This window comes from Thunnus maccoyii, chromosome 2 (genome assembly GCF_910596095.1).
Source record: "Thunnus maccoyii chromosome 2, fThuMac1.1, whole genome shotgun sequence".
Taxonomy (NCBI): domain Eukaryota; kingdom Metazoa; phylum Chordata; class Actinopteri; order Scombriformes; family Scombridae; genus Thunnus; species Thunnus maccoyii.
The window spans coordinates 4,364,030-4,381,676 of NC_056534.1; the positions used below are offsets into that span (position 1 = coordinate 4,364,030).

General features: G+C 40.0%; 2 protein-coding genes across 6 annotated transcripts; both read right to left on the bottom strand.

Annotated features, from left to right (window-relative positions):
* Positions 1 to 7,383, bottom strand: cdc6 (cell division cycle 6 homolog (S. cerevisiae)). The gene is made up of 12 exons (XM_042422983.1): positions 7,215 to 7,383; positions 5,760 to 6,108; positions 5,341 to 5,595; positions 4,427 to 4,626; positions 3,560 to 3,708; positions 3,191 to 3,297; positions 2,890 to 3,029; positions 2,683 to 2,783; positions 2,511 to 2,578; positions 2,129 to 2,307; positions 1,592 to 1,732; positions 1 to 376 (listed from the first exon to the last, which is right to left on the bottom strand). The coding sequence occupies exons 2-12, from the start codon at positions 6,094 to 6,096 to the stop codon at positions 284 to 286; spliced, it is 1,770 nt and encodes a 589-aa protein (XP_042278917.1). The 5' UTR covers positions 6,097 to 6,108; positions 7,215 to 7,383; the 3' UTR covers positions 1 to 283.
* Positions 7,384 to 8,814: 1,431 nt separating this feature from the next.
* LOC121888192 (myelin-oligodendrocyte glycoprotein-like) lies at positions 8,815 to 16,934 on the bottom strand. Of its 5 annotated transcripts, none has more exons than XM_042399605.1 (5): positions 16,775 to 16,934; positions 12,256 to 12,579; positions 12,059 to 12,142; positions 11,392 to 11,493; positions 8,815 to 11,200 (listed from the first exon to the last, which is right to left on the bottom strand). In XM_042399605.1, the coding sequence occupies exons 1-5, from the start codon at positions 16,917 to 16,919 to the stop codon at positions 11,106 to 11,108; spliced, it is 750 nt and encodes a 249-aa protein (XP_042255539.1). In that variant the 5' UTR covers positions 16,920 to 16,934; the 3' UTR covers positions 8,815 to 11,105. The 5 variants fall into 5 exon arrangements, with proteins under 5 accessions (XP_042255539.1, XP_042255551.1, XP_042255565.1 ...); XM_042399617.1 differs by lacking the exon at positions 16,775 to 16,934 and adding an exon at positions 13,925 to 14,069; XM_042399631.1 differs by lacking the exon at positions 16,775 to 16,934 and adding an exon at positions 13,539 to 13,593.
* Positions 16,935 to 17,647: the final 713 nt, after the last annotated feature.

Sequence of the window (17,647 nt, forward strand, 5' to 3'; positions counted from 1 at the left end):
TTAAAACGTCTGTAAATTTGTTTATTTACAGCATAAAAATAGAAATGTTTCAAATCACAACTGAAACAAATGTTGTTATTTCACAACTGACGTTTGTTTGACACCCAAAACTGAGCGTCGACACCAGTTTAAGAAAAAAATAACAATAAAAAAAAATCGTCTGAAAAAAATTCAGAAGACTGTACAAATTCCCAGCAAAAATGAGAATAAAAATCATTATGTTGAAAATTCTTGGTTCATAAGTTCAACTAAAAAAAAAAAAAAAGATAAAAAATAAATAAGATCATTGTGGGAGTCCTGCAGCCAGGATGCTGCCCAGCAGCGTTCGATCCTTCAGAGCGTTTTCAACGTCTTTCTCATCGATCTTCAGAAACACCTGCAGACCAAAAACAAACAGATGTTATTTCTTCCGTCACGTTTCCAGATGTTTGAATATTAGATACAAACTTAAATCACATCTAGAACCAGTGGTGGAAAGTTAATAAGGACATTTACTTAAGTACGATTTTACTGTAGCAGGACTCTCACGATTTTTACATTGCTGTCGTACTTTTACTTAAGTAAAAGATTTGAATACTTCTTCCACCACTAACTAGAACTTATTCACATTTTTACATCCAGTGACTTTATCGATCAGACACGACGGAGAAAATGTATAAAAATCTGAAACAGTTGAGTTTTTGAACTTTGACAGTTTTTGCTCAGTTTTCATTCATTTTATTTACAGGCTGTTTGCATCATTATTACATGTATTAACTGACTAAGCAATAAAGTTTTTATTTTAAGTTGGGCCACTCAGAAATAGATCTTTAAGTTCAGATTTTATGAAAAGTTTTAAACAATTTGAAACCCTTTGTTGAGAACTTGAATGTGACATTTCTTTTGCACATATGTTCTTGTGAGTATGAACATATATGTAATTATATTCCTTATAATATTGTTTTTCTTTTTAATTTATTGTTTAGTGCTACTTTTATATACTTTGTTGTATTTTATTGCCAAATTTATTGCATTTACAAAATATTTGAAGTTAGAATAGAATAAAACCTGTCCCATGTGGAGGAGGCTACACACGAATTTCATTGTCCAATTCTGTATTTAAAATGAACCTTAAAATATCAGTAAATATCTGAATATGACGGAGAAATGTGTCAGTATAATGTTGATATGAAGTGAGTTAGTACACTTTATATATTCTGTCAATATTTCTTCATGGCTGCAAGCCACAATTAGTTTAATTGTTAAATAATGTGACGATTATTGTCTTGATTAATCATTTAGTTTTTAAACAGTTTAAAAGATATTAGATTAACTCACACACGACAAAGAGAAACTGCAGATTCTCACATTCAAGAATCTGGAACCAGAAAACGTTGGGAATGTTTTCTTGAATAACACACAGATAATCACAACGGTTGCTGATACATTTTCAGACTAATTGTTGCAGCTGGAACCGCAGCGTCGTGTTCAGATCTGACTGGAGGATGAGTTTATGATCTTCGGTCTGTATTTGTTCCCACAGTTTCCCTTCAGCGTCTTGTTCTAATGTCGTGTCGAGCGACTGCAGAGTAAGCGTGGAGTGTTTTTGTACCTTGGTGAGTCGAGCCTCTTTGGCTTTCTTCAGAGCGAAGATTCCTCGACTCTCCAGCAGACCGCAGAGCGACAAACACTCGCCCTGACCGACTCCGCTGACCTGCCTCTGAGCGCACAGACGGCTGTAAACCTCATGGAGCTGAAACATCATCGCACACAAAATCCAGTTAGACATTAACAACTAAAAGTATTTATATCCAAAAAAAAAACAAACAAACAAACAAAAACACTGTTTCCAAACTTTTATATATCATTGCTTTCACATCCCTTTTATATTTTAACTCTTTACTGATCATATTAAAAGGACGGATTCACAATTTTTCTAAGTGTGTCTTAAAACAACAGTCAGGAGCCCAAATATCCACTTGATATGACTAACTGATCTTTTAATGGTCAGTATGAACAGGAGGAATGATTACAGCGAAAGAAAACCTCTTTCAGTGACGCCTGACTGTGAACCTTTCCTTTAAAGCTGCGACTTCAGAGACATGAATCACCCTGTAACCTTGCGATGTTTTGTAAGTCTTCCTCTCACCTTTCCGAGGACGATCTCTTTGCTCTTTCCGTTGCGTATGAGCAGCAGCAGGCAGCAGACCAGCAGCTTCTGCTGCAGGGGGAAACTCTCTCCCTCTGAGCCGCCGCACTGAGACGCCATGCGGTCGCCGTACACCTCCGACAACACCCGCGCCACCTGAGGAAGGCTCACCCGAGACGCTGCGCAAAACACCACCACACAGACAGCTCAAATTAGCGTCGGTGTTAGCAAGAGAATCAGCTGAATTTCATCAGCTAACTACATTTTTTTTTTTTTTTTTTTTAAAAACGACATGATCTCTAAATGATCATAATTATGCCTAATCAATCATCAGAATCAGATTTAGTAACATTTCAATGATAAAAATCACAGCTTTACTCACCTTTAGTATCAACTTTGGGATCAGATGTTTTCTTTCTCTCATCAGATTCTACAATCTCTACGGCTCGCCTGGAAATAAGAAGAAACATTTAAAAATCAGTTGAACAGCGATTAGTCGATTAGTTGCCGTTAATCTCAGGAGAAACAACACTGAGGTTGAGTTTTATTTTTACCTGCAGATGTCCAGAGCTTTCCTGGCGTCTCCCGACACCGCCGACACTTTCCTGGCGCAGAACTGAACCGCCGAGGCGTCCATGATCCCTTCAGCCGACGCCTGAGAGGAAGAAACGCAAATTAAAATGAGACGCGAGAGCTGAGTCATGAATCGGTTTCATTCGAGACGTCGGTTTTTATCTCACATGATGCGCTGCTGCGTTTACCTTGGAGAGTCTGTCCTGGACGATGGCGGTGAGCTCCTGTCGGCTGTAGGGAGGGAAGTGTAACAGCAGGGGGCGACAGTGAGGCCGAGTCTGCAGCCGGGGGAGGATGCGGTCGGTCAGATCCAGAGCGTTGGCGATACCTGCAACACCATAACGACGTGGTCAGAACACAGAGGATACAGTGAAGTAAAAAAACACCACAGTCACTGTTTATGTTTATTATCAGTGGACAAAAAAAACAAGCAGATTTACAACAGATCAACTTAAAAAGAGAACAGCTGTCAGCATCAGGAGCTCTTACCGATGAGACAGAGGCGAGACTTCGGCAGGTACGGCCACTCGAAGATGGTGTAGAGGACGTCCTGAGCTTTACTGTCCAGCTGGTCCATCTCATCCAGGACCAGCAGCCTGAGGACGCAGGACAGACGGAGTCAGACATCAAGGTAACAGAAAGACAGAAAACAGTGAAAAATGTCCATCACAGTTTCCTATAAGCCATAATGATGTCATCAAGTGATGTCATCAAGTTGCCTGTTTTGTTTGGACCAACAGTCCAAAATCTAAAAATACTGACATTTTTACATTATAAACAACTAAAACAATCAATAAACTGATTATTCACTCTATAAAAGTCATTTTCTTCCCCCCCCCCCCCCCCCGTGTTACTCACACAGCGGGCCCCGGGGCCGTCAGGAGCCTCTGCAGGCCGTTCTGTCCGTCGGACGCTCGCAGCTTGTCGGCCAGCAGCGGGAAGATGGCGTGAGAGCTGCGCAGACTCATACAGTTCACCACCACCGTCTGTACCGACGCCAGCTCGGCCTGACGAGACAGAAGACGACGTTAAAATATAAAAAACACACACACACACACACACACACACACACACGGTCTGCAGACAAAATACTAACAGAGCTGCAACTAAAGAATGTTTTCATTACTGATTAATTGAGAAAATAATCTGCAGATTAATGGTTTTGACTATAAAAATGTCAGAAAACTGTGAAAATGCTCGTTATAATTTCCTGGAGTCAAAGGTGATCAATAATAGCTCAATTATTTTACCATATCAATCGCTCAATATATTAAATGTCAAAAAGGTGTAAAAAAAATCTATAAATCCTCACGTTCTGGGAAACTGGAGCCAGATAATGTTTGACATTCAGCTTGATAAACAACTCAAATGATTAATCAATTATAAAAATTGTCAATATCTGTCAGTCCTCGACTTTAAATCAGCACCAAACTAATGACTTTTTGTCTTTGCTCACTGTATCATGTCTACTAGCTGAGAGAACTTCAACCGAAAAGTGATTTTCCCTTCACACATTGTTATATTTCAACAGTTCAGAGGAGGTAAAATTTTAATATTTTGGAGAAAAGTCAATCTCACAACCTCTGACCTCCAGTTTGGGAACCACTGCTCTTAACTCTTCCTGCAGTGACGTTAAACCTCCAGTAGGTGTCACTGAAGCTCCACATATAAAAAAATCTCTTCACCGTCATCTCCCTTCTGTGTTTGTTCTTCCCTCCGACTCACCTTCATCTCCTGCAGCACACAGTTGAGACAGGCCGTCTTGCCGGTTCCCGGAGCTCCGGAGATGTAGAGGCTGCCGGGGAGACGCTGCAGCACCTTCTCCTCCAGGAAGGAGCGGATGGACGCTCGCTCCGCCTCCCGGGACAGCAGGCGCTCGGGGACAGCGGTGTGGAGAGCCTGCTTCACGCCCTGAAACCTCGACTCTGGGGAGGAGAGACGGATGACAGAAGAGGTGAATGACCCTCGCTTTGATTCAGAGGACTGAGTTTGATATTCAAGGTGAAGATACTGAAATAGAAAACCAGGTTCTGCATCTGCTCAGACGCTTTTCTCTGCACTTTTAAAAAGGCAGAAAGCAACGATACGCTGAGAGGAAAAGGCTCATATGATTCAAGAGCGCTGCAGCAAAAGACTGTTTTCATTTACTGATTATTTTCTTAATCGGTTTTCAGTATTTTCCAGGCTACACACAGAAAAAAAAAAAAACAGCAAATCCTCACATTTGAGAAGCTAGAACCAAAAAATGTTTTATATTTTGGATAAATATCTTAAACTGGTGAAAACTGTTGTTGATATCTGCTTCAAAAAGTGGAAAAATTAAGAAATAAATACAAACAAATTGACTACTTGAGTAGTTTCAGTTCTACAATTGAGTTTCTTATGTGTAGTAAGTGTGAGAGTAAAATAAGGGAAATTCAGACATTTAAATTAATATTTCAACCGATTTTAGACCCTTAAAATAGACAAAAAGCACGTCTGCAGCTTGGAAAACTGGAATAATCGAGGCTTTGTCACATGAAATCTCAAATAAATCAATTGTGATGTTTCTTAAAGGAGTGCTAATTTCCAGATTTTGGTTTTTACTGATAAAAAAAGTTAAAGAAGATGAAGGAAATCACTAATTAACGATTTCTTACTTTCCGCAAAGAGACGAGAAACCGGCGACTTCTTCTCAGAGTTCAGACCCCCGGCGAGCGCTTCCTGTCTCCTCGGGGACGACTTGGCGGAGGGAGAGAGCGGCTTCAGTGGCGAGGACGGGACCAGCCGACGGCGAGCTAAGACCGGCGAGTTCTCATCGAAGCCCAGCTTCCTCGGCGAGGCCAGAGACGACCTGCTCTGCTTCGGCGGTGATCCCAGCAGGGCGGCACCGAGGTTGCAGCTGTTGTCGTCACCTTGAGAGACAAAATACAGAAATCACTTTAAATTTCTCATTTGAGGCCTCTTTAATCTGTTCTGGTGACTAAAAGACTGGAAATCTTCTCAAACCGTGTGAACTTATTGATGACTTATTAGTTGATGGTCGTATTGTTTCCCGGTCCAACGTGGCGTCTCTTACCTGTGCGTTTTCGGGGGCTGAGGGGAAGCCTTGGTTGCAGACTGGGAGAGGAAGGTGGCGCCTGAGCTGCAGGACGTCTGGGCGACAGCGGGTCTGGGTGGACGACTGGTCGCTTTGGGGAGAGAAGAGCGGGCTGGTCAGCGGGTCGTCTCGGGGAGAGCGGTCCGATCCGGGTCAGGGTGGTGGTGGTGAGGGTTTGGTGTTTGGGCTTCGTCGGTGAAGGAGCCGGAGACTTGTCCAGCTGCGGCGTCTTGGAGCGGGACGAAGCCCTGCAGGATTTGCGGCGGGGGAACTGCAGCGTGGGCTGAGCCCGGCCCTGAGAGCGAGTGCTGGGCATTCTGTGTTTGACCTGAAACAAATGAAAAGATTATTAATTATCACCAAGATGGAACAAGATACAACAAATGTTTGGAGACGTTTTTAGCATCGTTTACTGATTCTTTGATCAGATATTTCCTGTTTGTTTATTTGGCTCTTACGTCGCTGTTTACACACAAATACAAGAACACAATTTCTTGAGATTAGAAAGCCATTCCGAGACAACGGAATGAAGAATAAACGATTTCTGTGGAAAATCGTGAGAGTTCACTTCACTTCAATTTAGGGCTTCAGCATTTATTTTCATTATCGATCAATCATTTGGTCTATAAAACTTCTTTTGTCCACAACCCAAAGATACTCACTTTACTGTCATAGAAGACTACAAAAAACTGAAAATATTTACATTTAAAAAGCTGAAACCAGACAATTTGAGCATCTTTTCTTTAAAAAAAAGACTCAAAACGATTAATCAGTTATCAAAAAGGTTGTCGGTTAATTTTCTGTCTGTCAATTAGTTGACTAATCGATGCAGTTCTACTTCAATGATCACACATCCAGAGCTGGTGGGGTTTGTTTCTGGGACAGCAGAGTTATGAATGAAGTGAGCATACTAAGTACAGTACAGCAGCTATAACAGTAACATGCTGCTTACACGCTGACGCTTCAGTATTAATAATCTGATGATGTCATCACGTACATCAAGTACTTTTACTTAAGTGGGATTTTTCATACATGGACTTTTACTTGTAATGGAGTATTTAGACATTGTTGTACTGATATTGTTACTTCAGTAAAGTATCTGAGTATGTTTTCTAACAGTTATCTGCACAATAAACAGCGAACAGAGGCAAGTGTTTAATGGCGCCAAAACGAGCAGCGGCGTCAACATGAACAGGTCAAATTTTTACATAAATATGACTGAGTTTACAAGTAAACATATCATATTCACATAAAAAATATGTGTGACTGACAAGCCTTGTGATCCATAGCGTGTAAAATAAGCTAATTTAAGTATTTTCGACGACAAACTAGCAAACAGCAGAAGACACCCGGCGGCATAACTTACTTCCGCCTACGATTAACAAAATAATTCAGCCGTAAAAGCTTAAATGAACGTGTTGGTGATGAATTTACCTTCTTAAAACGTTAAAAAGAAGTCTCCTCGGCTCGGACTGGAGTCTCTGTGTTGGAGCTCTCTCTGCTTCTCTGTCAGTCCGTCTCCTTCTGAAGAAATGGACCAAACTAGCGCCAAACCTCCTGCTCGATCAGCTGTGTTTCCCGCCGCTGGTCTCTGATTGGTCCGCTCTACAGCGTCATCGCGGTTCATTGGCTTAGCGTCTCAGACGGATGTTACGTCAGCATAATGAGCGCTCCCCACGCTTGCGGCGGGAGTTTAAATAGAGGGCCGTTTTGGCGGAATATTTTTTTCCCGGGAATTTGTGTTTTGTTTAATTACATCAATTTTTAACGCGGTAAACTTTCAGTATTAAACAAAATAGTGAACTAATTGCTTCATGGACGATATTAACAAGAGTTAGTGGAATCCAACAAGGTCCACTGTTCTCTTTTTCTTCTATATTTAACGGTTATATCAGCAAAAACATGAAACAGCTGCAGTAACAATCACAATGGACAAAGATATCAAACAGAAATGTTGAATAAACTACATAAATCCAGTGTTTTGCCAGCTGTTTGTTCATAGAGAGCAAGATACTGCTCGAAATCAGTTTTTAAGGCTAAAAATTAAAGGAAAGGGTCACAATTTTTCAAGTCAGTCTTAAAACAACAGTCAGGGGCCTATATGAACAGTGAAAGAGGTTTTCCTCGCTGTCGTCAGTCGTCATACTGGCTATTAAAAGATCCCCTTCAAATGTGCTTTCAATGTAAGTGATGGAGGCCAAAATCCACAGTGTATCCACACAGTCATTTAAAAGTTGATGTGAAGCTGATATGAGGCTTCAGCAGTCTGAGTTAGTCATATCAAGTGGATATCTGACACATTTACAGTCTTTTTAGCATCAAATTCCATCTTTGTGTTTCCTCGGACAGTGTTTCCCTGTTGAGCTGCAGGTGGAAGTATAGTAACAAAAAGAGGGACTTTGGCACTAAAAAGACTGTAACGTTGAAAGATATCTACTTGATTTGACTCATTTGGACGCTGAAGCTTCATATTAGCTTCAGATAAACTTTTAAATACATTTTTGCACAGGAGGAGGACTGTGGATTTTGTCCCCCGTCACTTCCATTGTAAGTGCATTATGAAGGGATCTTCTAATGGTCAGTATGAACAGGAGGAATGATTACAGCAAGAAAAACAGGTTTCACTGTTCATTTGGGCTGAAATTAATGTTGAAATTAATAATGTAATACTGATCGGCTTTAGTAGAGAAACACTTTGTAAAACTAAACAGTACAGTACAGTTTAATAAAACAACTTTATAAGAAATGAGCTCAAAATAAAACTATTAAAATCTAAAAACTAGATAAATTTAACACAGAGTCCAAAACCACAAGTTGGAGGACCTGTCAGTGTTGATATTGCTCTTCAGTGGGACAAATTTTGAACTACTTAACTTTGTGATTAATCAACTTATAGACCAGTCAAGATTACATAAAACACAAGACACCACTTAAGAAGTGGAAAAAAATATCCTTTTGTAATTTGGGGAGGACCAAGCCATTGAAAAAAACCCTCTAAAAACAATATTTACAATGAGAATCACACCAACTGCAGTATTGGTAAAATAAATAATAGTTTATTCATAGCCATGATAATTCAGGCATTTTACAGATTTGATTGCAAAGTCAATATCAATTTTATTTGTGGAGCACATTTCATTGGGGTGCAAAATAATTTAGTTAAAAACAGAGGCAGCCAGTTGATTTAGATTAAAATATTGTACATAGAGTTCAAAGTAATAGAAATATAACGTAAAAAAGAGAAAGTGTGACAGCAATAGAGGAAAAAAACTGACAAGACTCACAAAACTCATAGACAAGTTAAGATAAACATAGATAAACAGATACAACCAGAGATGTAAGAGAACTAGTGTAAAAAAAATAAACTTCATATTGTTTGTTGTTGATCCAGCCAAGAGAGCATTTACAGTAACAGTCGTCCAGCTTCAAGCTCTTATTTTTGACATGAGGCTTTCATAAATAGATGGAAAAACAATTAATATTTAAAAAAAAAAAAAAAAAAAAATCAGCTTTTTAAATGCTTTCAGAGATGGCACCAGGTGTAATTAGATGAGTGATTTGAGATAAATGCCAACGTCACCATGCGAACATGTTTATGATGTGAAAATGAATATGATGTTCTTTCTAGCGTGTTAGCATGTTAACACGACTGAATGTCATTAGTTTTGCAGGCATTTGGTCACAAATCAAAGTACTGGTCATGGCAATCCATCTAATAAGCCCTTTCCTGACATGGAATACATAATACTGTCAGCTTCATCCATCTGTTAAGGCTTTCTGTCATTTAGACAGAGGTGACTTTTACTTTAATGTTCCTTGCGGCATCATTCAGACAGGAAATGCACAGAAAGATGATAATGCTCGTACCACATATGGAAACTAGTAAGAGCAGTGAGTTTGAAAAGTTATGAAAGTAAGGAAGAGGACTTTTTTTTTTTGTTCACAGGTGCACATAATCACACATGTATATGTTGGCGTATAAAGTTAAAATTCAGGTGATTTTTGGTGATATAATGTATTAAAAAACCTACATTTCTGCTAAAAAATTAGCTTATTCCTGTCTACTTGGATTTGAAAATTCAGTTCAGCCGAATGCTCTGCCCCTCCGTCATTGTGACGTATAGACAACACTACGAGGTATATTTCATATAACTAGCTAACCGTGTTAATAAGCCTGATAAGAGACGCAGAGAGGCGACGTCGTACATGAACAACAGCTTTATCCCTTTTTTTGTGGCAGTAAACACAACACATGTTCCCGCCGATAACTAACTGTGCTACAGTCAAGAGTTTTACAAGATATTCTGACGACGGTAATGTTAACATGATAAACAGCGGGGATACGGCTACGTACTGACACACACCAGAGAGCCCCTCGTAGCAGAACCGCTACCACAGAAACTTTTACCAAAAGGGCCATGAATGTGTTTCTAGTGACGGTTAAAAGCTGCAGCCGACTCTCTGTGACATGGAGAGTCTGACAGCAGCTGCTCATGGCTGGTTAGCTCTGACCATCATCTATTAATCCTGGTGGTCAGCTGGTGTCCCCTGACACTACGTAGCCACAAGGTCACGACCCTCTACGTTGGTCGTCCTCTGCTGCATTTTTAATGCTGGGATGGAGGGATTTGACTGAATTTTAGTGCATTTAAAACTTATTTTGCAGTCAAAATTTTTATTAATGACAGTCGTAAGCTTGAGGGAAGTGAAACAAGATGCGCCGTCTCTCTTTGCAAGTCAATATTTTTAGGCATTTGGAAAATATTCTTGCATATTTTGGCCCAGAAATCAGGACTAAAGGGTGATTGTCAGGTCTTGTTACTATATTTAAAATATATAATTATTAAATAACTAAAACTCTTTTAAAGACTAATTTTTATAAACTTGTTATTTTTTCTCTTTATTGCATTGAATTCATTACTGCACTGTGTATTTTCAATTTTTCATATATTTGAATCATTTATAAACTTGTTTTTGAAAAGTGCTACATAAATAAAGAATATTATTGCTATTATTTTAATATGGAAAATGATTGGTCCCATTTTGTGTTATCTTATATATTTTTTTAACAGAACCTTTGTTGTGGCCTAATTCTTGACTAATTTGAGTCCAGCTCAAATCTGATGAAATGCTCTTTTCCATCCTTTGCTTCTGGACTAAATTAAATAATTACTTTTATATCTGAGATGTGTAAACTTGTACCAGCCCACATCTGGAGGTTTGATGGGGTTTTTTGTCAAGTAAAAAGCTTCAGTCGTCTTCTCACTCCAGCAGCCGGTCTGCCAAGCACCACGACAGGTGACGCAGGTCCTCATCACCGTTCTGTTACTCGGAGGTCTTCAGTTCTTTCATTTCAGATCCGTTTGCCTCCTCCACTTGTTTTTGCTCATTCTTCCCTCTCAGCCTCTCCATGCACCTCTCTGTGAAAACATGATACTTGTTAAAAGACGTTACAGTGTCTCGCTGGGTCAACCAGTAGAGTATAAATGCATGAATCACATCTCAGCAGGGGTATATGTGGATTAAACCCCCAATAATTGATCTCTGCTCTGGTTTCCTTCAGAGCAAAAAGCCAGTGAGAACATGGAGGTTTGTTTGTTTTGTGACTTACTGATGATTCCATATTTGAACAGAGCACCAACAACTCCGATGGCGATGAAGAGAAGGGCAACACAAGGGACACCGACATAGACAGCCTTCATGTTTCCAACATCTGAAAGAATATTGAGTTGAGAAGAAGTTGATGCAGATTTCCTTCCAACAGTAAAGGACACGTTCACAGTTTTTCAAGTGTGTCTTAAACAACAGTCAGGTGTCCATATGAACAGTGAAAGAGGTTTTCCTCCTGTTTATACTGGATATTAAAAGATCAAATGTGCTTTCAGTGTAAGTGATGGAGGCCAAAATCCACAGTGTGTCCACACAGTCATTTAAAAGTAGATGTGAAGCTTATATGAGGCTTCAGCAGTCTGAGTTAGTCATATCAAGTGGATATCTGACACATTTACAGTCTTTTTAGCATCAAATTCCCTCTTTGTGTTTCCTTGTTGAGCTGCGGTGGAAGTATAGTAACAAAATGAGGGACTTTGCCACTAAAAAGACTGTAATGTTGAAAGATATGATCATTTGAGCTCCTGACTGTTGTTTTAAGACAAACTACAAAAAATTGTGATCCCACACCTAAGCTTCCCATCTTCATAAAACTCCCACAATCAAGGTAAAGGCTGCCAAAAAAACTTCACTTTCTCTGAGAATATTTTAATAATAAAGATATTTACCAGGATCATTTGGTTCAGTTGTTGTCTCCACTGGAAGTGGAGTTGAACTGAAATCTTGTGTTGGGTTGTTCTGGCCTTTCTGCACTGTTTCAGATGAGACAGAAATGACAGAATTTGTAAAACTAGTTGTCCAATTCACATCTTATTTGGAAACAAATTTCTTATATACAATATGGATTTAATCTCAGCTTGCTTACCGACTTTGAGGGTAATATTACGATAGAGGTCCAGTTTTTTCACATAGCACCTGAATCTTCCACTATCAGACAGACGCACAGAGCGGAGCTGCAGGGTGACGTTTCCTCGGCTCAATCCTTCATGGAAGAGGGTTGTCCTGCCTTTGAACTCTTCCTTCTGGTCATTAAGATAGTCTCGTCCATGTCTATAAACATGGACAAGATTCGTGCGGCTGTCTTTACTCCACTCCACTAGTGAATCCTCCAAACTGACTTCGGCATCTTGTTGACACTCTAACGAGACGTCGTCACCTTCTTCTGCCTCTATGACCTGAACAGGGAAGGCTGTGGGGTAAAACAAACATTATAATTAAAATATGCAACAATAACTTGGATTACTTTTTATACATTTTCTGCTCCCAAACATGCAGAATGAACTTTGTGCTCAAATAATATTTAGTGTACTGAACCCTCTGAAGTACAGCTATCTTTTCAAATATTTTAACACATTCTTGCCTCATCAAATCAGCATTCTACTTCTAATTTCACAGCAGCTAAATGCATTTGACAAGTGATTGTTTTAGCTAAACATTATCAGTGTAAAAATGGTCAAATCGGAGCTTCAAGTTCACCATCCTTAAAGTGTGTCTTAAAACAACAGTCAGGAGCTCAAATGAACAGTGAAACCTGTTTTTCTTGCTGTAATCATTCCTCCTGTTCATACTGACCATTAAAAGATCCCTTATAATGCACTTACAATGTAAGTGATAGAGGACAAAATACATATAATAATCTAATGATGTCATATGTGTAATAATATATCAGTCAGAGGGACCAAACCACTACTTTTACTTTAATTCTTTAACTACATCAAGCTGGCAATACTGTTCTTATGTACTTTCATGCAGGAGTTTTACATGTCATGGAGTATTTTTACATTTCTGTATAAGTAAATGATCTGAGTAGTAACTGTTAACGTCATTTTTTTACTGCAAAGTTCGTGGAAAACAGAAAAAAAAACACGTTAAAATGTTTGTTGTTTTCAGGGTCCAGATACTCTTAAACAATGCTATCATAACCTGGTTAGACATTTAATAGCATATCAATCACCGTTAATATATGAGGCAGCCTCGACACAGTAATGACGCAGCACAGAAAGAACAGTAAAGTTAGCAGTTAGCATTAGCATTACTAAATATATGCAATGAGAAAAAGAAGATGAAGTTATAGAGACACCAGCCCGCCGTGTCGTTGTAGTTTTGTTAATCTTTTTTAGCTTTGAAAACCCCGCGATGGACATTTACTCGGTGTGACGCATTCATAATTCCCGCTGCAGGAAACCATGTGTTATCGCGTCGCAGCCATTGGTAGCAGCTGTAATAGCATGCTAATGTTGTAGCTGCTAGAGCGGAAGCTACTGAGCCGAACTGCTGAGCCGCTAACTGCTGTAAAGTGATGGAAGTCAACGCAAGTTTCGCTATTTGTTTTAACATGAGAGGTGGCTAAACGACGGCACACACGTTACGTTTCTGTCGAGCTTCACATAGGCTTACATGCAAAATTATATTCGGGGGTTCACTCAAAAAGTTCAGGACTAAATCCCCGCTAAATGAACCGGCGACGCCGATGTCCACCTGGTTCAGTCACAAAACAGAAGAAGCAAACTAAGAATAATGCAGTCTGAACTTACCCGACACATTTTCAGCAAACGATCGCATAAACAGAAACACCAAAAAGAAAAAAAACATTTTCAGACAAAGTTTTCACACCAGTCGCCGGAGTCTCTTGGTCCTGCAGTGAGCTGTTGTGTGTGTGTGTGTGTGTGTGTTTGTTTGAGGGGGAGTGTTTCCACGTGAACATGCTGCGGGAGCGTGCATGTGCACTCCTGAGGGGAGGAGTGTCCTACTGTCAATGGAGGTTTCCTACTGTCCTGGGTGTACTGTCCTACTGTCCATGGTGGTGTCCTACTGTCCATGGAGGTTTCCTACTGTCCTAGGTGTACTGTCCTACTGTCCATGGTGGTGTCCTACTGTCCTGGGTGTACTGTCCTACTGTCCATGGTGATGTCCTACTGTCCTGTGTGTATTGTCCTACTGTCCATGGTGGTGTCCTACTGTCCTGTGTGTATTGTCTTACTGTCCATGGTGATGTCCTACTGTCCTGTGTGTATTGTCTTACTGTCCATGGTGATGTCCTACTGTCCATGGAGGTGTCCTACTGTCCTGTGTGTATTGTCTTACTGTCCATGGTGATGTCCTACTGTCCATGGAGGTGTCCTACTGTCCTGTGTGTATTGTCTTACTGTCCATGGTGATGTCCTACTGTCCATGGAGGTGTCCTACTGTCCTGTGTGTATTGTCTTACTGTCCATGGTGATGTCCTACTGTCCATGGAGGTGTCCTACTGTCCTGTGTGTATTGTCTTACTGTCCATGGTGGTGTCCTACTGTCCATGGAGGTTTCCTACTGTCCTGTGTGTATTGTCTTACTGTCCACGGTGATGTCCTACTGTCCTGTGTGTATTGTCTTACTGTCCATGGTGATGTCCTACTGTCCTGTGTGTATTGTCTTACTGTCCATGGTGATGTCCTACTGTCCTGTGTGTATTGTCTTACTGTCCATGGTGGTGTCCTACTGTCCTGTGTGTATTGTCTTACTGTCCTGTGTGTACTGTCTTACTGTCCATGGTGATGTCCTACTGTCCTGGGTGTACTGTCTTACTGTCCTGGGTGTACTGTCTTACTGTCCATGGTGGTGTACTGTCTTACTGTCCATGGTGATGTCCTACTGTCCTGGGTGTACTGTCTTACTGTCCTGGGTGTACTGTCTTACTGCCCTGTGTGTACTGTCTTACTGTCCATGGTGATGTCCTACTGTCCTGTGTGTACTGTCTTACTGCCCTGTGTGTACTGTCTTACTGTCCATGGTGGTGTCCTGTCATCCGGCCACTCCACCAAGTCGACTTATCTGATATCAGGTAAGTGTTGCAGCGGTCGCAGTTGCGACACAAGTACATAATACATACGTAGGATAATAAAACAGTGTTTCTGCAAAATCGTAACGCTTCAGTTAAAAATCTTAATCTAACATCAACCCCAATTATACTACTATTCTCTATTATACCGAATCACGGTTGCCAACCCAAATTCGAAGAAGCAGACGGTCAAACACATCCAAACAGTAATGGAGCGAATAATAATGTAAACTCACCCGTGACAGCTTCAGCTAACAGAGTATTCAGTAACATAACAACCAGCGTCACCTTCATCTCTCAATCGATAAGAAACTCGAGTAATGAGACGGAAGACAGCCGAGAAGTCACCGTGTTGAAGGACTTCCGTGTTTGTATTCATGTGAGCTCAAGATTGAAATGTTCAATTCGCGGGGCATATTCAAATAGATGCATTAACGCAGACACCGCCCATAAAGGAAATGGTGATATCGTAATAACTGATATCTTAAACTCAGTGGTGGAAGAATTACTCAGATCCTCTACTGAAGTAAATGTACCAATATAACAATGTAAAGAACCTCCATTACAAGTGAAAGTCCTGCATGAAAAATCCTACTACAGTAAAAGTACATAAGTATTATGAGCTTGATGTAGTTAAAGTATTGCAGTAAAAGTAGTGGTTTGGTCCCTCTGACTGATATATTATTATATATGACATCATTAGATTATTAATAGTGAAGCATCAGTGTTAGAGCAGCATGTTACTGTTGTAGCTGCTGGAGGTGGAGCTAGTTTACACTACTTTATATACAGTTAGCTAGTTTAGTCCAGTGGTTCCCAACCTAGGGGTCGGGCCCCTCCAAAGGGTCAGCAGATAAATCTGAGGGGTGGTGAGATGATTAATGGGAGAGGAAAGAAGAAAAAACAAAGTTCTGATACACAAATCTGTTTTCAGTTTTTGGACTTTTTCTCTAATCTTTGATTTTTGCTGAAATATTGGATCATTTGAACATTTATTGAAATTAAAGCATGTGAGAAGTTTAGAGGGAAAAATCACTATTTGGTGGAGCTGTTAACAACTCATAGACATGTGAAATGTGACCCCGACTACACACTGCTTTTTGTATGACGTCAAAAGACAAAAAGGTTGGAAACCACTGGTTTCATCTTTAACAATGTGTTGTATTTTAAAAGCTTGTTATATTATCCATTGTGTCAAATCTTCATCTGAAAAGTAACTAAAGCTGTCAAATAAATGTAGTGGAGTAGAAAGTACAATATTTCCCTCTGAAATGTAGTGAAGTGGAAGTATAAAGTAGCATCAAGTGGAAATACTAAAGTAAAGTACAAGTACCTTAAAATTGTACTTTACTAGGCTACAATACTGGAAATATTTGCAACTGTTTTAAATTTTGGTAAATATATTGTTGCACATTGTCATTGCAGACATGCGGACCAGCAGTACAACAGGTTCACCAGCTCTCATGTGATAAATAACGATGCAGATATTCAAACATCCTCAGATCCTTTAAAGCTGTTGCACATTTATTCAAATCCAGATCAACACGATTCAAGCAGTCGATCTTACCTGGTTTGAAACGGAGGGAATCCCCGCTCTGAGTTTGTTGCAACTGCTGCCGCCATGCTGTACACTGCGCGCCAAATCTCAGGCTCCTCCTCCCGCCTGTGTCGTCAGCTGGATTTCCCGCCAAACCCTTCCACCGGCTGTTCATTTTATGAATGAATCACATTACTACCAGAGGAAGTCTGCAGCCAGAGGATGGCAGTAGTGCAGTATTTATGACGCACGCTGTCACTACAACCATGGATGTATGATAACAGCCTTTATAATACATCCATGATTAAAACCAAAGAAGAAGAAGAAGGAAATCTGCAGCTCATCACCACAGTGATCTAAAATAATCTGAGCTGCATCAACACAACTCTTTTACTGAATTATATATACTTGTAGAGAAAAATGCATTTTGTATATTTGTATTTAATTCAGATTGATTTTTAAATTACTTTGCCTTCATTGCAAATATAGTTTTGTTTTGTTTCATTAACTTTTGGGCTCTACTGCATTTATCAGACAGCTGAGACATTCAGATCCAGATTTAACAGGAAGAACTACAGTAAATATGATGCTTAGATTCAGTTTAAACTAGACGAGAGTACATCTTTAGACCACTTCAAATGTTACCATCATTCAGTACTGTACTGATGTATGTACAGTTTTTTCTTTAGCAGTCGTATTCTTCAGGGTGAGTTTTTGATGCAGGACTTGAGTATTGTGCATTCTGTGTTTGGTGCCAAAGGACGGCTAATGTTACCTAAAAGGGTTTATCATGTGGCGGCCATTTAGTGCCAGAGACTTCACCCATCAACACTACTACTAGTAGTAGTAGTAGTAGTACTGCTACCACCACATATTTCTGACACCAGAGTAAGTCTTACTCAA